Here is a 25,300-nt window from a genome sequence, read left to right as displayed (position 1 = left end):
TGATTCATACTTTTTCTGCTGTAGAAACGTTTTACAGCAATATGCTAAAGCACTTGAAAAGTATGTTGTTAATTTGATAGGATGTACACCTTTCCATTTCTGAACTGTAAACTGCTAACATGCCACAGTCTTTAGCATTGAAACTTTGAATTCCATCTTAAAAAATGGATTCATAACTATGTGGATTTTTGGGGACACCTTCTTTGTTCGATTGTCATTAGCTGTACTTTCATCATCTTTATCTACTGGTCTGCTGGTTAAATAGAACTTACTCCGCATAGTTCACGGTGACTACCACTAATATTTAAATTCTAACTTGGGCTAAGATCAATAAGAAAGTTATTTTGTGGTTGGGTGACAATATAGTCAATGTGACCAGAAAAGTGGTCACGGTGGAAGTTTTCATTTGCTGCAGATCTTAGCTTATTGCACATAAACAATGTGCATGCACATGCTGTTAGGCTGTTTCTCTGAACAGTAATAGGCCTGGCCTTACGAGACAGGTTTTACCTAAGCCAGGAAGTAATGAAACACTGACTGCATTGGGAAAGTAACTTGAAAGGTTTTTAGGTAAGGATTATCGGCTGCTCTTTGTGGCCTCCCTCTCTTACAAAGGCTTGGATGAAGCAGAAAAAAAAATGCAGGAGCCTAAAGGTAAATGACTTAATTTGAAAGATGGGGTACTATATGATCTATATATGTGCAGAGCCACAAGCACATGTGTACCTGCACCCACAGTCCTGTATGAGAATTCATATACGTGGCAAGTGAATTTCACTGGATTCCACAAAACCGGTAACTGACCATTGGTGCTCTCCTAGTGTCACAATGCCACAGCATGCAGACACAAAGAATGTAAAGTTGGTGCCAAGTTGCCATTTTTCATTGTTCACCTCAGATTGAATTTTAAGGGGTTTAGAATAATTGGCATACTCATGTGATTGGTTAGCAAATTAACTGGCTCTGTGGGGCTTCAGATTCTACAGGAAAGCTGCTGAAAGAACATCCATGTAATCTTGGTTTTCAACTTCATAAACTTTTATTTAAAAATGCAAAAGTGTGTGTGTGTGTGTGTCAGTGTGAAAGAGAGAGACTGTGCCCATGTGCAAGTGTGTGGGTGTATGTGTATGTGTTGGGGGCTGGTGTGGTGAGGTGGAGAGAGAATGCACAGCTCAAAGTATGGAAACCTTTTCAGGACACTGATACACGAACTGTGTCCTTTGCCCACTTTCCCTTATTGTATACTGGTTTCTCTAGTTACCACTCTTGGAATGGTGCTGTTTCAGTGTTGGAATGTTGGACGTTTGATAAGAAAATGGATCAAGTTTAATGGCGCATGCTCTTTGTGCCACCAGCAGCCTCTTGCTGAGAGCATGCTCCAAAAGCGGGAACTGTGTGGCATTACACTCAGCATCTATATGCTTTGTGTTTCTGTGCCACAGAGAAGAGAAATGAACTGTGGCATTGCTCCTGCCTTCTGAACAGCTCTGCTCCGATTAAAAAAAAAAAAACTCACTGTGTTCTTTGTAAAATGGTACTGCTTAGTGTTAGTTGGTCAAACATATTTAAATATTAAATTAGGTGCCAAGTACCTTGGTTGTGTACATTTTGGAGAATATAGAATGCATGGCATTGGGGTGGGGGTGAGGGGGGTTGGGGAGAGAATGGAAATACAAACATTATTTTGTTTTTAGCAGGGAGAATCTACCTGTGAATTTTGGTGCAAAATGAGCAGCTTGGCATACTTTCTTTTCTTCTTGTCCTGCTCTTTTGATAATTCTAAATAGGATAAGGATGTTATTTTCGTGCATAACTTTTTATACTGAATTGGGAATGGATTGTGGTTTTTTGTTGTTGTTGTTTTGTTTTTTTTAGCTTTTAAAATTAAACTAACTATGTACATCTTCTTCCCTCCCTCATCTTCCACAGGATGAATTTCACCCATTCATCGAGGCACTTCTTCCACATGTCCGTGCAATCGCTTATACTTGGTTCAACCTGCAGGCTCGGAAACGCAAATACTTTAAAAAGCATGAGAAGCGAATGTCAAAGGATGAAGAAAGAGCAGTCAAAGATGAGCTTCTCAGCGAAAAGCCTGAAATCAAACAGAAGTGGGCATCCAGGCTCCTGGCCAAACTGCGCAAAGATATCCGCCAGGAGTACCGAGAGGACTTTGTGCTCACCGTGACTGGCAAGAAGCACCCGTGCTGTGTCTTATCCAATCCCGACCAGAAGGGTAAGATTAGGAGAATCGACTGCCTGCGACAGGCAGACAAAGTCTGGCGTCTGGATCTAGTCATGGTGATCCTGTTCAAAGGCATCCCCTTGGAAAGTACCGATGGAGAGCGGCTCATGAAATCCCCACATTGCACAAACCCAGCACTTTGTGTCCAGCCACATCATATCACAGTATCAGTTAAGGAGCTTGATTTGTTTTTGGCATACTACGTGCAGGAGCAAGGTAGGACCAGATTGTTCTTTCTTCTGGTATGGCAAATTCTGCCTACAACCCGTATATGAAATATCTGGCTTGGGTTAGAAGATCCTCGAGGCCCTGAAATCTCCTTTACCCTCTCTGGTAGAATGGTGTGCCCACGTACACACACATGTACACTACCATGTGCAAGACATTGTCAATAGGCACGTATCTTTCATCCCTAGATATGCTTGGATATTTAAAGAAACGCCACAAAAAGATGCGTTTGAAAGTGTCTTTGAAGTCGTATACAGAATAGTCTAAAAATATAATTTATTGCTCTTTACTCTATGTCCTAGACTACATTTCTTGCAACATAGCCATCTTTCCTTATTTGAAAAATGTGTATTTATTTGTGAGTCAGACCACTCTTTAATAATCTTTGCACTTTCCTCTTCACTAATAAGGTAGATAAACCTCATTCATGAATCTAGTACTATAGCATTGAAAAATAGAATTAACACTTACTATTACAAAATGCTTAAGGTAGTTAGCATCAAAAAGTCTGCTTATGTAGACCTAGATTTATGTAATTTTAATATTTCTGTCAATACCTGCTCTTAAAAATTTATTTATTTTTGTTAGAGAAGTTGTAGGTTTATAGAAAAATTGTGTGGAAAATACAGAGTTCCCATATACCTCTGACACCCTCCTGCCCCCCAGAGTTTTCCCTATTATTAACACTTTTTTGGAATGGTACCTTTGTTACAAATGATAAAACAATATTTTTATAGTTATAATATTAACTATGGTCCATATGGTCTTATTTTTTAAAAATTTTTTTATTCTAGTAATATATATATACCCTAAAATTCCCTCTTTCAACCACATTCAGCTATATAATTCAGTGGTCAACACCTACTTTTGATTGTGTAATATTCTCTTTAGAGTAAATGGCTTATAGTTCTTGTTTTAAATAACTGATGTTATAATATTTCCTAGAGAGAACTGAGATCACTAAAGATTGTTAGTGGACTTGAATGTAAATTCAAAAAACTTTCCGAAGAGGAAGGTCACAGCTTTCCTCGCAGAACATTACAGGACAAAAACAGAAAGTGAACTGGCTACACTGGTTCAAAATAAACCTCAGAAAGAATGCAGAAATCACAAACCATACCCATTAAAAAGAAATACTCAATAGAGTGATTTGAATGTTGCCAGAGTAATTTAAAAATAGGGGATATTTTTGCTGAGTAATTTTGAGTTCATGAAAGATATCTTTATTACTGTTGTTTTCCTTAATGTATTTTCCTTAAGTAGGTGAGAATTTATTTTCTTCAAATAGATGTATCACAATATAGATGTCCTTGTATTAGCATTCAGTTCATAGTAAAACATCATTTTACAAAGGAGCATGCCAAAAGTGGGCTGAAGTTTGGTCTGTCACAGATAGTGATGGGTCATTTCCTCGCTTGGCCTGGCAGTAGGGAAAATGACCCGTGGACAGCCAGGTGGCAAATGGTTATCTGTTGTCTGTTATATATGTGTGGGATTTAATACATTTGCTATGAACTTTATTATCTACTGAAAAAGCAAAATATCAGAATTACTCTTTTGATTCAGAAATCTAGGTGCTTACTGTGTGCTTTTTGTCTTTATAGTTCTTTGATATAGTTTTAGAGATATGCTCCAAATATGGGAAATTTTAAAATTTGATTTTAAAGAATGGTGTTGAGCATCATACTTTTGGAAATGTTGCATCTTGGACAATCTTTGTGAAAAATAAGTGAAATATTGCATCTACTAATTCTGTGCTTTTAAGAATTAAAGTCCGAGTAATGATGCTTTGGGCAAAATTCTGTTTTGCCCTGCCTGTCCTAAAATAAATGCTCGTTAACACATGACACTTAATTTGATTGACAGCTGTCTAGGAGGTGACATTTTAAGGTGGGCTGAATATATGTGTTGAATTGACTGTAAATGTGTGGTAACTGTGTTGTGAAAGTCGAGGCTGGAAGTAAAGTTTTAAAAACTGGGTCATGTAACTCCTTAGCATAGATAGAGGGAAGATTTGCAGCCACTTCACTCCGCTCATATTTTAACTTGATGAGGGCTAGTCCTTGAGATGTGCACACATGTACATTCACTCTGGGGATAGGCAGCCAACTATCTTGGTTTTGATGAACTGACAATAAAGGACGTATTCTTTGGATTTGTGAAGATAAAGTGCAGAAAGAAAAATAAGTAAATGCTTTCTGCATTGCACCATCGGTCATGATAATCAAAAAGTTTTAAGCAACTCTTGGAGACCACGTTTTCAGATAAAACATTGATTTTGTTATTACTGTTTCTCTATTGTGAGAACCTTTCATTATTTTATCCAAAGCATCTAATTTGTATCCTCTGCTACCTGCCAGTGCATCATCTCCTGTTAACATCTGTTGGCTCTTTGAAAAAGTCACATCAGATGCTTTTATGCTCTCCCCTTTTCAAAATTTATATCTTTTTCTTGGTCAAGAGTAGGTTAATTATATCATTTTGCAGTGCAATTGATTAAAGAAGGCAGGTTTTAAAACATAAGTATGTAGTCAATAAGAGGGCTGTGTATCTCACATCATGACTTTTTATTTCTCTTCTAAGTACATGAAAAACCACTTAAGTCTGTTTTATAAATCAGGTAAAGACATATAAAGAAAAACATAAAAGAAAAATCAGAAAATAAAAATGTAATGTTTGTAAAAGAATAAACAACAAAATTACCTTTTTCCCCTTTTCTTTCTCTCTCCTCACTTCTAAACGGCTGGGAGAAAAACATGAGAAAGAACAGAGAGGATGCCAAAGATGGTTGCCACTGGCACCAGGATTGGCATCAGACCCTCTTTGTTTAGCTCAGGATGCCTGTGATTTGTTAGTTGGCATCCGCATTGCAGTGTGGAGTGATGTTACAATATATTGACAATTTCCAGATCTAGAAATGTCAATAGTCCTCTTGGTTATTTATACAAGTTCACATACTGCATCTCTTCAGGAGGATGAAATAAAGACCAGCGTATAATAAAGTTCCATTGTTGACCAACTGCCTATACCTTTCTTTTTCCCTCTTTCTCTTTTGGTTCAACCCACACTTCTTAAAAATTTTTTTTCCATTTTCATACCTAGCAGCCTCATCATTTCTGAAATGTGGAAAGAGTTATAGAGCTTTAACACAAACTGTAGTGCTACATCTGCATCTGATACGGTTTTGGGGGACATTTATGCATTTTGAAATCATTTTTGATAATATAGTTCATTAGACTTTTGCATCGCATGGCCGCAAGGCAGTATTTTCTTTAGAGCTGAATCTCTTTGTTATTCGGCTTCTTCTGTGCATGTAACCTGGTTGACCGCAATTTAGTCCATTTTACTATTTCTTTACATTAGCAAGGGGTCATGTTCAATATAGTTGTTTATAAAATTATACACCCCCCCAAACACACTTTACCTAAAATATACACATCATTTGGGAGTAACTGCATTTAAATCCGTAAAACCATTTGATGTTATTGATTCAGAGGGCTGCGCTTCGGCTGTTTCCTTGCTATAAGAACCGCCATTTTGTTTGTGAAGTGCCAGGCGAGGGGGAAAAAAAAGGCAGACACTGTGCTTGATGCCAATAATGGTTGCCAGTGGCACCGAGGTTGGCATCAGACCCTCTTTGTCTGGTTGCTGAATGCCTTTGATTCGTTGGTTGGCATCCGCATTGCAGTGGGCACACTGGAAAGTTTTTGACAATCCCTGAATGAAAGCTGCTTGCCTGTTTGCTGCAGCAAACCTTAGCTAATATAAAACCCTTCCTCTTTTTTGAGGGCTTTGTTGTTATATTTTAAAGACTGACAGATGAAAGGAAAAAAATAGCTCTAAAGTGTCCTCCATTTTCCTAAAGATATTAAAGATGTCCAGTGATTCTTGCAAAGGTAGTACCTATTCCCCATATTGTCTTTGTTGTTGCATTCATGAAAGCAAAGCAAAACAAAACAAAACAAAAAGTAGGCAATCCTTGCACAACATACCTTACTGTGACGTAAGATGTGCTATAGGATGCAGGGTGTACCATTGTAAGTAAGTGGAGGTCTAGCCAAATGTAATGATATGCAGTGCATTCATTTATGACTCTGCTGCTTTTAGTCACATTACTCTGATTTCTTATGCAATTCCTACTTCCCTCAGTTTTCATACTTCAAATTATATAGTAACGTGTTGAAAGAACCTTACTTTTTTCTCTGGTTAGTAATGTGTATCAGTGAAAATGTTAAAAAAAAAAAATAAGAAGAAAACCTCAATGAGGAAGCCTAAACATATATGTGTTAAGGTCAGATAGAAATCAGTCATTCTTGAATTTCTCAATTCTGCATCAAAATGTTCCCAAATTCTCAGGGTATATTTCTGCACACCAGCACCCCCCACCCACCCACCCAAAAAATGGCTAAAATGATTTTGGTTGGAGTTTCCTAGATAGTTAGCATTAATACTGCTTTCCTATTAACTACCATTATCTCGTTAATTAATAAGAAGGATTAGCAGCTCTACCCAAAGGGCTGCACAGAAGGAAGTCTGGCCTTTGGGAGGCCTTGCGTCGCCAGACTGTGTCCTGTCTGAAGGGGAAGAAGGCAGGGGGGTGGGGAGCTGGGCTTTCTCTGAGGAAGGTACGGGTTTTGCAGAAAGAGAGAGGTCGCCACACACTAAGAATTATAAAATCTCAACAGATAGTAATCCTAGTTATGAATTTAACAGATTAGAGTTTAAACTAAGTCAGCCTAACTGATTTTTGGACTGTACTTTGCACTCTTATTAACCATGTTTTGGATTTGCTAAACAGAGTCCAGAAACCTCACTGCTATCATGAAAGAACAGTTTCCTTTAGCCTTGTTGAACCCTTAGCATTTTGATTCATTGTTGGATGACAATTTTTGTTGTTTTATTGTTAAATGTGATGGCAATTAAAGTACATTTTGAAGTTGTGAAAAATGTGACTTGTTTACAGGGGAAGTTGTAATCATTATTATTGTTTTTGAAATAGAATCCTTCCTGGTTGTCACATATCATTAGTGAGGAAGCAAATGCTAAGAATTATTTTCCTCCTTCAGTTGCTGACTTTTAAAATCCTTTTGGGTAACAATTATTTCTTTATGAAAAGCCTAAGTAGATAATTGTTTGCAAGTTGACAGCGTATTTTTACATTTTAATAAACTTCACTTCATTTTCAGTTATTTCCCATTATGGGGAAAAATGGGTTTTTGTAATTTGTTAAAATGAGGCTGCTCTCTAGGACAATTTAGTAGTGCTTGTGTTGTGAAATGCTCAGAAAGCATAAAGTTTGTGTGTCCGAGAAGTACTTTGTATGCATGTTTGATTTAGGGGAATACTATTAAGTGTTCCCATCTAGCATCCTGTCCTTGACTGAACTCATGAACTCTAGTGCACATTTGTTTGCATTCTGGCTCATATACAATTCACAAGATAAAGAAGGGCTCTTATTGGCATGTCTTGCTCCTAGGCTTAATGAGACCTTTGTGGGAACATGTATTGTAAGATAAGATACTTAGCAATTTTCTCACTGATAAGAAGAAAACACAGTCTAGGGGCCAGAAGTTTGCCCTCTATGTCATGATTTCCCTGCCACAAGGCAGCTTTGCCAGACAATTCAAGAGTTAGACTCCGAGGCCCCATTTGCCAGCTGGGAAAGCTTGGCATCTGTGTTCTGATATGGCAAACTAATAGCTTGCGTTGCTGTTAATATGATCTCACTTTTCAAAGGGTGAGGGGCGGGGGAAGCCAGAGACAGAGAAAAGAAGCGAGGAAAGGAAGGAAGGAGAAAGGGAGGGAGGGAGAAGTCTCATCTGTTATAGCAATTATGATTTTGAAATAGTCACAAAAATATGGGTCACACTTTCTGGAGGCAGCAAAGGTAGTTAAAATAGCCTACTGACTGTATTAGCCTCTCTCCCCACTGCCAATTTTGTAATAAAAATATTCACCTAAATGACGTGTTTGGATTTACAGATTTAGTGCACTGTGCTTCCTGTGTGATAAAATTACTCCATATGTGAAAGAACTGGAGTAATGTCATTGTTCAGGAATAATGGCTAATTGGGAAAACTGTGCGTTGCAGTGATGGAGATGATGGTTGGGTTCCCCGAAGAATGATTCCACGAGAGACACAGTTACAGTACAGTGTGAGCCTAGAGACTTAGAGCTGGGCAGGAGGCATTTAGGGAGGCCACCTATCTCCACTGCTTCAGGTTTTTAAAGTTTCTGTTTCCTAAAGTGTTATTTAAGACATGCAATCAAATGTAGGTGTCGTAGAGATCCATAATAGGCTTGCAATGATTATTTTTTCATCTATTTTGTTTTTCCCCAAATTCAGAATTTAGGAGGAAACCACAAAGAGGAAATTTAAGTTTTCATCCTCCATTAACTTTTTCCTTCTGAAAAGGGCACTATAATTTGAAAAAACAAACCAAGATATCTGATTTAGTAAGGTCTTTCTCCTCATAAACTTTCATTCTGCTGTATTAAACTGAACAACTAAACTGCTGGGCTTAAAGAAAAACTTTGTTTTACGACACCCTTTTACTTCGCCACCTCTGCTGACCAGTTAGGAGTTTCAGCACCTGAAGAGGGAGTGACCCAATAGGAGCCTGGCTCAGAATTCTCTGGACTTCTTAAAACTCGAAATAAGTGAGTTTTCATTTCTGTCATCTGAGTGGCTTACATGATAACTGACTTTACAATAAAAGAATAATTACTGCTTTGTTTGAGGCTTAAGGTTTGTGGAGGGTGAAAACAGCATAAGAAACACTTATTAAAATAGGCAGTTACTGAATACTTGAAAATTATGGGTGAAGGCAAATGCAGTCCTTTGCTTTCAAACTAGCGTTTGAGTAAAAGTTTCTCTTTATTCAGGAGAGAATAGCATTGGTAGTGTTGCTGGATTTAAACCTTACCTTTTTTAGTTTGAAGTTTATGAAAGTAGAACTCATGACATTTGAGGAGTTTTTCAGTGTGTATGGTGCGACAGAGCAATGATTAGCCAACATAATGTTCAAAGCAAAGTTTTCCAACTTTTTTCCCCCATCCTTGTGGATGAACAATTTTAGAAATCTCAAGGACCAGTGGTTATGCAATTGGAAACTTGAGTTATTACAGCAGCACGCCTCAGCGCCAAGCATAGCAAGAAGGGACTCTCCCTCTTGATCCTGTTCACTTTTCTGTGGCAAGGTGGTATGTCATCTCATTTTAAAGTAAATTCTTAGGTCCTTGGACTCTAATTATGTGCTGTGGTTAATTTCACTGAATTCAGTTTTTAGGATTTGGCATAGAAAATAAATCATCAAACTTCAGAGAACTTGTGAAAACGATGTGTGTGTAGTGAAGAGTGAGTCCGCAGCATTTGCTTGTATTAGACTGAATGCTACAGAATGTGAGACTAATGGAACTTGAGGGGCTGGGTTTTTTGGTTGCTATATTATTCAGAAAATGGGAAGAAATGGCTACCAATAAACCAACGAGGTGGAAAGACCTTGAGGTTGACTTGAAGTCCACATGCACAAAAAATGTGTCCTTAAAATTTAAATGAAGCAATGTTCTAAGATGAGAAAGCAAACTATTCATGTGCATATATATATAGTGTTTATAATAAAACACTTAGAGACATAGTCCCTCTGCTTATGATAGTTTAAACAGGACAGCATTGATGAATCACAGACAAATTAAAGTACTCTGAATAAGGACTTTATAATTGAAAATATGGGGTGATGGATGAAGTAATTTTACTAGTTGAAAGTTGCCTGGAGGTTGTATATTTTCAGAATCCCATTTTAAGGCAGTTTGGAGCATGTAATAAGTTATTGATGGAGCACAAATCAGTTGAAAATGGGATTCATTTTAAAAAGTGCAAAATAAAATGAGAATTGCATTTGAGAAAGAACTTCAATTCTAATTATATGCAATTTTAAAATTCTGGTTAGCTTCAACTCCATTTCTCAAAATAGGAAATTTAATAATAGTATTCAGTTGAATTTTTAAAATATATGCATATCCCACAAAACTACATAAAATTATTTAACAAGCACCAGTTGATATTAAGTGACATATATATTCTGATGCTGGATGAAGCTGAAGATTTTTCAAAAACTTGATTTTTTAGGTCACGGAAAAAAAAATACATGGAGCACTGTGTCGCTGTTAGCAAGTAACGGTAGAGTTCAGGATAAAAATTTAATCATGAGCACAGATGTTAAGAAAGGAAGTTATTTGTAATAGGGTATATTCTATAATTCCTGTAAGTAGGGGATTACATTTATGCTTATGGTAATAACGTGAGTATGTCAATATGAAGTGTATACTGCTCAATTAGTGACTTCTGAATGGTGAAAAATGTTCCTGCTTAGGACAACTTGTATTTTATTATTCTGACATCTGCAGTTTCTGGATGGATTACCTTAAATTTGCTATGCTATGTTAAAAGCCTTGTTTTATGAGGTCGGTCTCAGTTTCTGGCCTTGGTGTCAGGAACCCTGCTACGTGATGCAACTTGCCTTGTTAGATTTAATTGACCAAAGCTGATGTGTTAAAACAATTCATTTGTGCTGTAACTTATGCCCTGGCTAAGTTGCTACCTGAATCCCTTGACCTTGACTTGTCTGGGTCATTAAATGGCTGCAAGCTGTTTGACCTTTCTATTGTGCAGTAATGTCACTGTTTCCTCTTATTCTTTTATGGTAATAGCTGACAAAAAGGCCCCAGCCCTGACTTTACACCCCAGTGGATTCAAAGCACCCCTCTGCTGTAGCTGTGTCTTCTGTTTGACATGGTTTGGCTGTAGAAGTGACTTTCTTTTGTTTGCTGACAGTGATGGGACAAATTTGCAGCCTTCCTTGGGACAGGAGGTGGGGGATAGCATTCTGGCATTTGGAAGGATTTGGATTTCTTCTGCTTAGATTTTCAGTTTCTGTGTTTTATGATGGTGCACATCACAATTTCCTTTTCTCCACTTTTCTAAGGTTGAATTTTCAGGTTTTTTTTTTTTAATTTATGGTTTCCTTAATAATTTCTTTTCAACATTTTTACCTGTTACAATAAAAATATTTATTGTCATTATGTGGGGTAAAAGTGGTAACTTTAGTTATGGTTTTGGTTACCAATGAATATGTCCTAAAATGACTGACTTTTAAACTGCACGTTATAAATCTTAGTCCATGTTTGGAAAAAGCCATATACTAAACATGCATGTTAAAAACAATTTTTTTTTTAAATGAGAGTGATGTTATAACTCTATGTGTTCCATCTTATAATTTATATTATAGTTTCAAAGGGAGCCTATACTTTATGATTTAAATAGCTAAATTTCATAATATTGTAGTTAATCATTAGCAGATATGAAGGTTTTACTTCTGTGGGGACTTTTGCCAGTGTGTGAAATTAAATATTCATTTTAATGAATATAAAAAAATTTTTTCTGTTCTTCATGAAAGACCTCATAGGCAAAAATAGAGAATTTTACCTCCATTCTCTCTGAAGCAGTGAAATAATTTTGTTTTTAAAATATTGGAAATGACTTCAAAAATGTTAAAAACATATTTTTATCCTACCAAATTTTTCTTTGCCAAATATGACATTGTAGTTCATGATTTTCCCTATATTTGCTAGATTAAATATTTAAAATCCAAGCTGTTACATTTTTATTTTTAAATTATTAGAGGAAAAAAGGAAGTTTAAGTTAGAATGTGCATTTCCTTACTTGTATGTCACATACTGTTTATACATGTGTGTGGATACACTGACAGATGAGAGACAATGTGGTACAGGGACTAGAGCCTTGGAAAAAAGCTCTAGGTTTTTGTATTCTCATTTTTAAAATATCTGTAAATAGCAGGTGAGGGAGGTTTTTTTTAAAATTTTTTTTTTTTAAATTTTACTATTTCTTCCCCAGGAATGTTTGTAAGACCAAAGGATTTATATGCTTTTCAAAATTAACTCTGTTGATGATCCAGCATCCTAGGGGGCAGAGGAAGGGTTAAAGGAAAGTGCTGTATCTGATTTTAGTTTGTTGCTTCAGTTTCTCCTGTCCTAGAAAAACCAATCTAGAGTAGAAAATCCCTACCATGCCTTTCTGCTCACCCATTCCTCGGTGGTAGTACCAACACTGGGTTGGGTTTTGGATGTAGAACTGTGTTATGAAAAGAGCAACCAATCCCTGAGATATAAAACATATAAAAATGTTAGACTCCGGAAGTCTACCTCAGTTCTTCCATTGAAAGTCTTTTAAACTGATCTCAGCTATTGGGTTAAACAGGTTAAGTTCCTGGACCATGAATAATTGGTGGCTGCTGGTGTGTGTGTGTGTGTGTGTGTGTGTGTGTGTGTGTGTGTGTGTTTTGAGGGAGGAAGGTGAAGGGGAAAAGTGAAGTTGGTGAAAAAGGAGAGAGAGAGGCTTAGACCTTAAAGGAATTACTTAAGAAGTTTCATTCATAAATTGAGGAGTAACTAATATATGTTTTTCCATCCTCCTTTGAATTTTGGATTGTTTTTTGAAGTTGAGCAGATTTCCCTTCTCCTTGGCTTTTTATTTTTTGAGAGTATAGAAAGTAAATGCATAGAATCTGACATTCTGGTTTGTTGTCTTGGTTCTCCCCTTTATCAGCTTCGTGACCATGGTCAAGTCAGTTACAGTCCTTGTTCCTTGACTTTCTGTTTTGTAAAACGGGGATTAAACTGACTACTTCCTAGGTTTTTTTAGGGTTAAATAAAATAATACATGACAATAAAACAGTAATATGAATATTAGCAGTTGGTACCATGTATGAAGACATATAACTAAACCTAAATTTCCAGAAAAACCATTCAATAGTGAAGAGTAAAAGTGACTGGGTGTTGAAACAAGGGGCCATCAAATAGTTTATTATCTATTTCAGGTGATAAGACATTCCAAAAAGTTAAAAAAAAAAAATCACAGAAATGTGTACAGATACTTATTAGTGGAAGCTGATTGTAGGTACATGCAGCTAGCTAGTTGTGCATAGCTTCAAAACCTGTTTCAATTCGAATTACTGTACAGTTTTAGAAATCCTTTATGCCAGATTTACCAGAGAATACATTTTTTGACCAACCTAGAAGTATTTGAAAGGAAGAAAAAAATAATTTCATTAGTGACTCTCAAGAAATAACTCAACTTGGTTTCACATGAAGGCTGTTCCTAGCGTGTACTCATAATTCATACACTCACACCAGCACTCTAGTAAGAGCATAAGACTTTCATTTACAAAAAAATTAAATTGCCAACATTTGGGAGAACTACGCTTATGATTTAGATTTGCTTGGACAGAAGTGATGATGATGTGGCTAGACTGGATTGTTTTTGAAGAAGAGTAAGCTGCTGGTTTTTATAGACTCTTTTAAATCTGAAAGTGTCTCATTTAAAAATGACCCTTGGTTGGGTCAAAACCTCAAAATGCTTAATTAGTAACATGAACTGTTTTGACTTTATTACAATTCAGTTTTTCTCCTTTAAGTCAGTCTTCTCCATTCCTCCTTTTTATGTTGTTAAGAAAATGAAATACATGAGCTCTAGAGGAAAAAAGTAGATATTTGTTATTTAAAGTGATTTCACCCTTACTGAAAACAATAGGCCAAATGGGAAGTTGTTGAAACATTTACTTCTTACCAAACTAGATTTGGGATCACAGTGTTTGACATTAGTGACTCTGGCTGGTTGGCTCCATGTGGTCATGGAGCCAAGTTTGTGGGTGGAACCCTTGGGGGAACTAGTTATGGTGCTTGTTTTTTATGGCCAATGGCTTGTATCCCTCACTCACTCTGGAAAGTTTGAAAAGTGAAGACATTAGCCCATGTCCACAATCATTGCTAGGGAAATACTTTGAATCACATATCATATTGATGCAGTGTAAAAAAGCATCATATCTTTATATGAAGAATTTTATAATAATGTTTACGATATACCTAAGAGTTCTAGCCAGGAATTAATAGGAAAAGTTATCTCACTGTTTATCCATTAGTTAAAGAGTAACTAGGGCGTGCAGAAAGCAGAATCAGAACACTGATTAGCTTGTTTAGATTCTGGCACATAATTTTTAATAATCTGTGTCATGCCTTGTCTTTTCAGAGAACATACTTGGCATTTAATTGCTATTCTGTCCATGGACACACACAAATTTAGAAAAAAAAAGTATTTTAGTACATGAAACAAAGTACATCCAAAATCTTTTTAACATATGTAGCCTGGATGGCTGTTGATGGCTGAAGGATGTGGCTTTTTGTCTTTCTAATGCATTGGAAAAGGTTTACTTACACTTATTATTTAAAGTTGATATTGACCTAAAATGGGAGTGCATACATGTTTTTTTATTTTTTATTTTTTAGACAAATTGGTTTATTAGTTAGAATTATGGTTGGCAGCATATAAGTAGCCCCCAAATAATAGTGGCTTATATAAAATGACTTTTTTTTTTTCTTTCTTTCTCTTATAAATGAAGCCTGTAGATAAGAGGTCTTAGGTAGGTATGACCCTTCTATGTGGCGTCAGAGACCCAGATCCTTCTATCTCTTGCTCTCCTTCCCTGGATGTCTGTCCTTGTCTGCCTTTTCCAAGCCAGTTTGCCATTATGTCCACATTCCAGCCCACAGGGAGGAGGAAGTACAGAAGGACACATGCATGGTTCTTAAATACTTGTCTTTCATATCCTCCCAGAGATGCTTACATATATTCCTTAATTTTCCTGATGGCAAAGCATCAGTATTTTCGGATATGACTTATAGTTATCCTGTAACAATATCTGTTCTATTTACAGTCTCCAAATAAGGGAAAAGCTGCTTATAGTAATATGAGGATCACTGGTCCTACAATAATTAAATAGACTTGTTATACTACATTAATCCCTTTTGGAACCTTTGGAATGACTTCTTAGTAGTAACAAACCCAGCATCAGGGCCTACAATTAATCTGCTTTTATATCCAGTATTTGCATAATACAAAACGTGTATAGAGAAACACATTTCAGGTTTAAGATGAGTACATGGGATGGTAAAATGAAATTATATTGGACTGTTGAGCAATATGAATATAATTCCACATACTGATACAATATGTAATTCATTTAGAATCAGCATAGGTAGACAAATTGATTTTAGTGAGTTTTAATTCTTTTGGTGAATACATGTTTGGGCCCTCAGAATTACTTTTGTCTTGAGATCCATGTTTTGTACGGGACACATTAGGCATATGCAATGTGGGATAGAGACTTGTCCTGCCAACTAAGCTATCCAGGAGTGTGTGTTAACACCTAGGGGGCTGGTGTAACTGAAGATCATTGACAGCTATTTATTAATCCTAGAGTAAATTAAGTAAGCCAAATTTTGAAGTCTGGTCCAGTTTTTTTCTGCGTTTTCATGGAAGTGGTTTAAGTTGATGACAGATTCTGACTCACTTCTTCAAACAGCATAATCACAGATTTGTTGAAGGGTCTCCTGAGTTAGGATTATGTTTACATCTCCCATTTTGGAAGCACCATGAGGCATAATTTCCTCCTCAATATGGGCTCCTTTATTTTTGTTGAGTTCTTTTAAACCCGGAGATGTGAATTCAACCTGGCGTGTTCCAGTTACAGGGAAAATATTTCTAGAAGGATGAAGTATTAGTCTAATTCTAGGACAGATTGCATGCATATATACGGAGTACTATGGAAATGCTGAGATTATTGAGTAGTTTGCAGCCATTTTAGACCATGTGCCTGGGACCAGCTAACACATTGTCAGGGAAAAACATGATGTAGCAACAATATTAGATCATGCAAATGAGACTACTGAATAGTAATAGTTATGGGCAATATTTTGGAAAACACTGATTAGTGACAGTTTTATTACAGCAAATGTATGTATCAAGTCCCCAGATTTCATTGTAATGCACTGAAAACAGATGTCAAAGTGTCCCAAACAGAATTTCATGGTTAATCTACATATTGCATGGAAAGTACAAACAAACCATTTAGAATTCTGTTATTTAATCCTTTTAGAAGGAAGGAAAATATACAATTTAGATTTACTCCATTCTTTCTTATAATTTCAGGTTTTGTTTTCTAGGGGCTGATGATAAAGTATTTTTTTGTTTGCTATTTTCTTAAGATGCATATGGGAGAAGACATCTGCATATGGACATGGTTTTACTTAATATACTTTGAACTGTAAGTTTCTGAACATAAGGTCTTGGCATTAAAAAAAAGAGAAATTTGGCTCTAAATTATTTAGTGACCTGGTAATGGAATTACCTTCTTCTATTCCTTTGTTTACTGACATAAAATTTCAGTCTATGCCACATAGTGATTGAAGCAGCGTGCTGAAGTGGAAGGGAAGAAAATTGGGGGTTCTATTGCTTGCAAGTGCATGTGAGATTTTGGGTCTTTCAGTGATTCAGCTTTCTTTATCGGTCAGATGAGACTTCTGCTGACTCTCTCTGGAGAGCTTTGGCATTTGGTCTGGGGTACTTTGGCAAAGGGACGATTCCTTTGTATTAATAACTGTTTAAATAAAGTTTGGCATGCCTTTGCTAAAAATTGGGGAGTTTAAAGTATTTTATTTATTAAAAAGAAATTTTAAAAATATATAATTTGACTCTTGAGTACCACTTTCATGTTGTTCAATTCAAAGTCCGATAGACAAATCATTTGGTTAGGTCTAAAGAAGAAGCTTGCTTTTTGAGAAAGAGGTCTTTAACTCATAGAATTTTAGAGCTGGGAAAATCTCTAGAGGATCCCCCCCCCCCCATATTACAGCTGGGGATACTGAGTCTAAGACACATCCAAAGCCACTTTGGTTGCTCTTGTTAGTTTTATTGGTGCATGAAAAGTGTTATTTTGTGAATACAGCAGCACATTTTAGAAAGCAACACTGGGGAAATCTTTATTAAAAGGATCATATTATCATTTGTAATTTATTGAAATCAATTAATTCAAGAATCTAGTTTTTCTTTTATACCTTTTCATAAGAGGTATTCTTATGAAATCATTCTGTAGCCATGGTTTGTGGAGCAAAGCTTCTTTTTAATGCTTCATGAGAATCCACTGCCTTTCTCTTTCTCAGTGGTTGGAAAACACACTACTTAAGCAACAGTCAACAAATATATCATGGGTTTGATAGTGGTTGGAAAACAGAAAGGATCCATTAAAAATGGATTTCCCATAACACAAAGATCAAGATTGAGATTGGTTGTAAGAAAAACTTCTTTTTTTTTCCCGGAAAGTCAGATATTTGAAAAAAAAGGTGGTTGCTAGTTATGAGGAATTGGTTTAAGTTCTATTCCTGGATGTGTACAATTTTCAGATTAACTTGATAATTACTAGGTCTTGATTTCCCTGTGTTGTAGATCTCTCATCTCAGTTAAAAAAAAAAAGACATTTTTCTTTTGATTTAAAACAAATACCTGTATACCTTCTTTTATTTAAGAGATGTATTTCTAGGAGTTTTTTCTAAGTTTAATTTTTAGGAATCAAAACATACTAAATTCGGAAAGGGGAATTCTGTTTCAAAAGGAAACTTTCAGTAACTCTTTTTGTTAAGATAAGAATTCTTTTATAATATAACTTGTAATTTATGTTTTATGATAGTGTCCTGTAATGTGCTCAGGTGTATCAGGGCACCCCTAAATAAAACAGAGTTATTAGCAATATTAGAAAAAAAATTAATACCAGCTTCTTCTAATAGTTAATTTCTAGTTTGATGGTTGGTGGGTAAAGTTTGAAAGTATGTTTTAAAGGAATGATTGTAGATGTAAAGATAGCTGAATAAAAGATGGGCATTATGCAAGTGCATGAAACCCAAATCAGTGGAAATGTTAGGGGAGCACACCAAAAAACAGATAATATATATTTATTGAATGAATGAATATAAATTATTTAAACTAAATACGGAGTATTAAAGGGAAATCAAGTGACTGCAACTGAGATTATACAAGGGAAGTTCCTCAAACTGGGAACATCTGCTTTTTACTGAGATTTGTGGTCTTTTGAATCTCCATTGGCAGTTGGTCACTCTTTTAGAAATATCACCCACTTTTTTATGTACTTTAAATTTCAAGTAAAATAAATCTATGAATTATAGCATCTGTATTAGCAACAGAGTCTCTTTTGGAATGAGGCTTTGGTTATAAATTCTTGTTTTACTGCTATTCGCTATGCAGTTGAGTAAATTAGTTTTATTTTCTAGGGCTCTGTTTACTGAACTGTGGAGTGGGTGCCTACTTCATTTGGCAGGTGTGAGGCTGAAATGAAAAAATGCATGTGACGTGCTCACTCCCAGGCCTTTCTTACTGTAGGTGCTCAGTGAAATTTTTGCACTGGTGCAGTTGCTATGACTTTCAGTCGGTACCCACTGCAGTGCCTGTGCATGGTAGGTACTCAGTACTTATTTGTTTAGTGAGTGGATGCTGACCACCTCTTGCAGGGCATCCCAGAAGACTTAGTCTCCTGTTTGCATGGTAGAACATTAAGTTAGGAAAATGCTATGCCCAAAATGAGAAGAAAAAATTGAACATGGCAAAAATGAAAAATTGCATTTGATATACATTATTTCAAAATGCATTCCTAAAGAAGTGAATGGTACAGAACTATAGCAAATTACAAAGCACATTTCAATATTTATGGATGATTTGAGGAAATAGCCTTTTCTAGGAGCATAAACACTTGCTGGATTCCTATCTAAATTCCTTGTTAGAGTACAGTATACTTTATTACTATCCATTTTTCATAAGGCCTTACTTACATTTGGGTTATAAGAAAATTCCAGACATAAACATAATTGGAAACAAAAGTGAATGTACTCATAATGTAGCCTAGCAAGGAATACTTTAGGCAATGATATTTATGCAGGAAACCAAAACTTTACAATCCCAAACATTTTCATGAGCTTGAATGGGATATATATAAAATGTTACCTTTATGACTCTGATAGCAATGAATTATAGTCCCACAAACAAAATTGGAAGAAATAGCTGCACCAACTGAATATTTTGTGTAAAATTATTCCCTGAAGAATAATTTTGAATGTTTTGTCTTGTTCATTAAAAATATGTAATTTTAAAAATGATTTAACTGAAGATATACTTTATGCTTAAAAGACTTTGGTATTGGAAAATTTTCCTCAGCAGTCACTGAATAATAATCTTTATCTTATTATTATTCATTTTATCAGTCATAGATTTTCCAAAGTAGGTTCATATTTTTGTTACATTAATTCTTCTTGTTTTGTTATGTGATTGATTAATGATTCCACATATATCATGTAGTCAATAAAGTAGGTATATGTCAAGTTGTAAAAATCTTTCAATGAAAATGAAAATATAGAATACTTGTGATAAAAATGAAAAAATGGTTGAGAAATACATTTATTGGGTAGGACCTCTGTAATGAGCACTGTTTTCAAGATTTTAAGGAATTAGAAAAAACTGTGAAAATATTGATGTCCTTCCCCAAATAATTTACAAATAGGAAAGAGAGGATAATGGTCACTTGCATGTTTATGAAAAACAAAAATGCCAAAGATAGTGGAATAAGTATACAATTAACTAACTGTCTCACCAGCTACTATATTTAGAGCTCTCTGGGAGGAGACCCTGTGGGACTGTAATGGAAAGGTCACAGAGAGGAGGTGAGTCTTGAGCAGAGTTTTCTCAGGGGTTATACAGCAAAAACAAAACAAAATGAAACCAATAACCCAGAACTTACTTCTTACATAAAACGACTGTGTTTGTCATGATATATACAATGCTGAGAATATATTTTATTGTTTTTTAGTTTTGGTGACACATTTGATGTTCTGCTTTAAAAATTTGCTGGTAAAGAAAAATTTAATAGGGAGTTTCAACCCAGATGCTAAAATACTCAGTACTAAATGGCTTTGATTGATTAATCTCTCTTATTTTTAATTTGGATAATAATAATGAATTTTAATATCTAAATCATTCTTGTATATAGCTTAGTTCTTATATTTCAGTGTATAGCCCATATGCACTGTTTAAATTTTTTTATGAAATATATTTTATTAATTCTATTATTTTGTTTTTATTTATAATTCTGAACAGAAACCATGTATATTTGCCATGTATCATTAATAATAATTTGTTTTAAGATATTTTTAATTAAGAAGATAATTCTTAAAAATTCTAGAAAGCAGAATAGTCTTCATAAAAATCTTTTATTTACAAATACTCTGAAGCTAGTTGAATTCAATTTAGGGTCTAATTTACATTATTATTATTATTAGTAGTAGTAGTAGTAGTATTACTACTACTACTGCTACTACTACTACTACTACTTTTAAATCAAGCCTAGCTTGCTAAGTAGAAGAAAGAATTGTTTCAGTGTGGTGAAGTGTTTTATTGTCATGCTGAAACATCTTATAAAAACAAAGTTATGCTTTTGTTGTAGAAAGCAATGGGTTGATACAGTGACACAATCAACAATAAAATAACCCCTAGCTTTATATAGTGAACTTTCCTAATATATTTTGCCCTCTGAAAATGACATATGTTTCAGAGAATGTTGTTTCTTCATGGATAGATAGTTACAGCAAAATATAGAAAATGAAAACTGTGGTAATCCTATGATTATAGCTGTATTACAGCTCTTTTAAAGTAGCTTTCAATCTTTAAAGGTTATGAGACTTATTACCTGAAGGTAGAATTGAATCTGGTGTGTGATATTCTCAGATCCTTTCTGCTTCCTTCTACTCTGTAGCCTAATAAAAAGTGATTGTAAGTTCCTAGGAGGCAGCAATCAGATTTGCTCTTTTTTCCTACTTCTCTTCTCCTTATTCTCCATAAGGGAATATATACTGGGTTGTGTTGATTGTGTTGCTGAAGGTTGATTTTGATGTGCAGATGTAGTAAGATTATGATCACCTAAGTTTAAAAAGAACTCTCTCTCAATTTGCCATGTTTATTATGGCATTTAAAAGCCATTCTTCTGTCTATAAACAAGCGGCTTAGTCATTCAACAAATATTCACTGAGCACCAACTATGTGTCAGGCACTGTGCCAGGTACTGGAATTACAATATATGGCTGGTAGACATTTTGCTAATTTTAAAGTAGAAAGAAACAACTTAAGAAGAATTAACCGATTTTTATTGCTCTGTTTTCTCAACTGAAAAACATTGCCATTAAGGTGCTTAATAAATACTTTGTGATGAGAGTGATGTAGTTATTATGCAGACATCATCTGAAGGAAACGACTTATGAAAACTCTTGACAATTTCTGAAACAACAGCATGATCATGAAGATGATGAGTGAGTATAATTCTTCATCTGATGACCAAAAACTAAGGTTGACGGGTATATTTGATAACAACAAACATGCTATAGGACATCTTGTAGCATGTAGCTTTTCTTGCAGAAAACGGAGACATGTCAGCATGCATTTCTGGACTCTGACCTTACTCTTAACTGGAATAATTGCAGTGAGCTCTGAGCAGTATCCCCACCATACCATTCAAAATGAGAAAATCAAGAACTGTAGTGTAGCTCAGAGGAATAACGGATATACGTTGGGCTTCGTGATGACGATTACAATTAGTGGAACAAATAGAAGAATAGAATATGGCATTGGGGAACGCCTAATAATTTCTCCACCTACTCAGATATCAACAGATTTATTGCAGTTTTTGTAATTAACAAGTCAGTCTGGTGGTGCATTGTCACGGAAGGAAGTGATTAGGAGAGCAGGGAGTTGGAACTCTCTGAGAGGAGGTAAGAAAACAGTGTCATAAAGTTGAAAGTCAAGAGTACTGAGTCTGAAGCACTGTTTTTATAATTTTTAGCTGTATGACTTTCAGCAGGTATTTAAACGTCTCTGAAGCTCCATTTCTTCTTGTGTAAAATGGAGATAATACTGACCTTGAATGCTTTTTGGAGGGCTAAATGAGTTAATGACTTGGAAAAGGACTTAGTGTCCCGATGCTCAATAGATAACTTGAGTAAGGTAGTAGGGTTTTCTAGGCTTTGGTGATTTCCCACATATGGCCCTTGCTTTTTAGTTTAGCTAATATTTATGTATTGAGTCACAAGTTATGTAACTAGTAAGTAACATAGTGAACACTTACTATGTACCAGCCATTGTTTTGACAGTTTTATCTGTGTGACTCATTTAATCCTCCATAACCACATGAGGTAGATAATTTAGTTACTCTCCTTTCACAAATGAGAACTCTGAGGTTGAGAGAGTAAGTGACAGAGCCTGAAGTTGAACCCTTACACTTCGTCTCTGTAGCTTTTTCTTATCCCCAACTCTAGATGGTGAAATTACTCTATGCATAGTAGGGTAGAAGGAACAGAAGAAAATGTAGTATAGTGAGGGATAACGTCTGCATATTAAAAAGATAAGCTTATTTGATTATTCACACCTTTTAAAAAAGGATTGAAATGATCATTTATCTTTGATTTTTAAGTTATTACTTTCTATTTTGATTTATTAATTCTGATATGTGACCTAAAATTCTAGTGATTGCCAAGTTGATCTTTTCTCCTAAGCTAAGCAGTATTTCTTATTTGTTGTTTTCCTTTTCTCCAATGATGCTTTTGTATGAGACCTTGAAATCAGATGTGTTTTTTGTACAGGCAAAAGAGGATACATAGGGTAAATGAAACAGCATTAAGCATAGCATTATGCAAGTCGAGAGCCATGCATGGTAACTCAATTCTTTAAGAATAGACATCATGCTCTTTATGATTGATTTATGATTAAAGTCTCCCTATCTCATTACACCATGCTAAATTAATAGTTTTCTTCACAAATCTTGGAATATTTGTTTTCTTCTATTCTCCTTATTTTTCTTGGGTTTAGTGGTATCTGCATATACCTGATAAATGTATTCTGGACTCTGTGATAAGGCTTTACTGAAGGAAAAAGAAACATGAATAAAAGACATGTATTTTGGTTTCTAGAATAATTTCTTTTTTGATATTTTTTAGACAGTCCAGTTTTAATTAAAAACTTTCTGAGTTTTAGGTGCTCACTGTGTGTATTATTTAAATCAGAGATGATGAGATTTGTAAGTTGTTTTAGGATTTGCAGGACAGAAACTTCCCAACCCCTTCTTCCTATGCACTTCATTCATTTTGGGGTTCAAGAGATTAATTTCCCTCTTAGATAAGACAGTGAGTTTTAGGGAGAAAGATAGTATGATGGGAGGATCCAGAGATGACCCCTCTTTCTCTTCAGAAAGGCAGAAACCCCTCCTATTTTTACTATTTTATTATGATGGTAGTAGTAATTGGTAGTAATAATAGTAATAATAAAAATAACTACAGTGTCTTGAGAATGTCCCAAGTGCCACCTGAATTTTTTAATGCAATCATTGCAGTCACTCAGAGAAATAGGTATTATTATCATCATTTGATAGGTGTGGAAGTTGATATTAAATATGTTGGATATATTCTTAAGAATTAACAGAGCCAGAATTTGAACCCATGACTGTCTCCCCTTTCCCAGTTCATATTCCCAACTTCTCCACCACCACCTCCCTATTTAAAAGCCTATTCTTAAAAAAAAAAAGCTTTTTTAAAAACAATTTTTTTTAAAAAAAAGGTCTTTTCTGCATTTTCAATTGATATATCTTGCATTTTAAAATAGCCTACATCTGTGAAGTAGAGTTAAGAGCTGTCACCAGATCTCATTATCGTACTACCTAGAGTAAGGAATAATTAAGTGTATTCATTTTTCTGTCCACCGTGAATCTTCTTTTTTGCTACCTGGCTGGTGTGTGTTGATTCGTCTCACAGGCACTGCTGTTCCATCCCTCAGGGAGCAACAAGCAGCAGTGAGCCCTCTCTGGTCTTCTGGACACCAGCACAGGACATTTAAACATACTGACTTTATGTGTTTGCCCCAAAACATGAATATAGATACTTTGCTCTAACTACTATTTCGATTTCCGTCAGGAGATGCTTTATGAAAAGAACAATGAGGACCCAAGCTGAATAAACTTGAGTGCACGCTGCACTGAACATTATTGGGGTTGCGATTTCCCTGTATGTGCCATCGATTGTCCTCAAAGACATTGCATTAAAGCTTTTAACTGTGAACTTGCAGTTGAGATTCTGGACCTGCCAGTTAGTTACACAGAAACTATTTTGTCTAGTTTGGAACAGGGGAACTTTGATCCCCAAGGTAAGGGGGGATTCAGACACTAGTACACTGTTGCAATGTTGCCACAGTTTTAATTCGTAGTTTTTTTTTTTTAATCAATCTAATCAAAACTATAAACCCGTGTCCAGTGAGATGGCATTAATATATGAACTTTTGTTAGAAAATCTTTTAGAATAGCTGATGCAACTCATTCCCCAAGAACCGTAGTCAAGAATGATAGTGGCATTTAATTATGTTAGCTGGTTGTATTTTAGAATGTGTGCCTAACTTTAATCGCTGGATTTGATATTTATGCAGTGATTTATTTAATCTTTTAATCATGTCAAAATTACCTTAGCCAGATTGGCCCTAAGATGATGGTAAAAATAGCAATTTTATTTAACATCTAGTATTTGTTAAGTACTTATTGTATGCCAGGCACTGTGTTAAGTACTTCACATGGCCAATCTCATTTAATCTTCAAACTAATTTAAGTAGAAGCCATCATTATTATTATCATTACCTCCTTGTTAGAAATAACAATATGCAAGAGAGAGGGATTCTGTCATGACCCAGGTTCATATGGCAGCAGGCAAGAGGGAGAAAAGGGATTTGTACCCAGGCATTCAGGCTCAGGGGTTCTGTGCAGCGAGCTCACCTGGTCCCTGGGTCTGACTCCACACCTCATTGGTCCTGTGGCTTTGGGCAAGTCAGCCCCC

At 35.5% G+C, this 25,300-nt stretch overlaps 1 protein-coding gene across 9 annotated transcripts in view; it reads left to right on the top strand.

The window, feature by feature from the left end:
• NFIB (nuclear factor I B) overlaps window positions 1–25,300 on the top strand; it is a 465,213-nt gene that overhangs the window by 249,820 nt on the left and 190,093 nt on the right. For all 9 annotated transcript variants that reach the window (XM_037850907.1, XM_037850904.1, XM_037850903.1 and 6 more), the window contains exon 2: window positions 1,930–2,461. In XM_037850907.1, the coding sequence (XP_037706835.1) occupies window positions 1,930–2,461 (532 nt within the window). The remainder of the gene's footprint in view (window positions 1–1,929; window positions 2,462–25,300) is intronic.

The sequence above is a fragment of the Choloepus didactylus genome, chromosome 10 (assembly GCF_015220235.1).
Source record: "Choloepus didactylus isolate mChoDid1 chromosome 10, mChoDid1.pri, whole genome shotgun sequence".
Lineage (NCBI taxonomy): Eukaryota > Metazoa > Chordata > Mammalia > Pilosa > Megalonychidae > Choloepus > Choloepus didactylus.
Note: the sequence above shows the minus strand (reverse complement) of the source record. Positions and strands in the feature narration are given on the sequence as shown.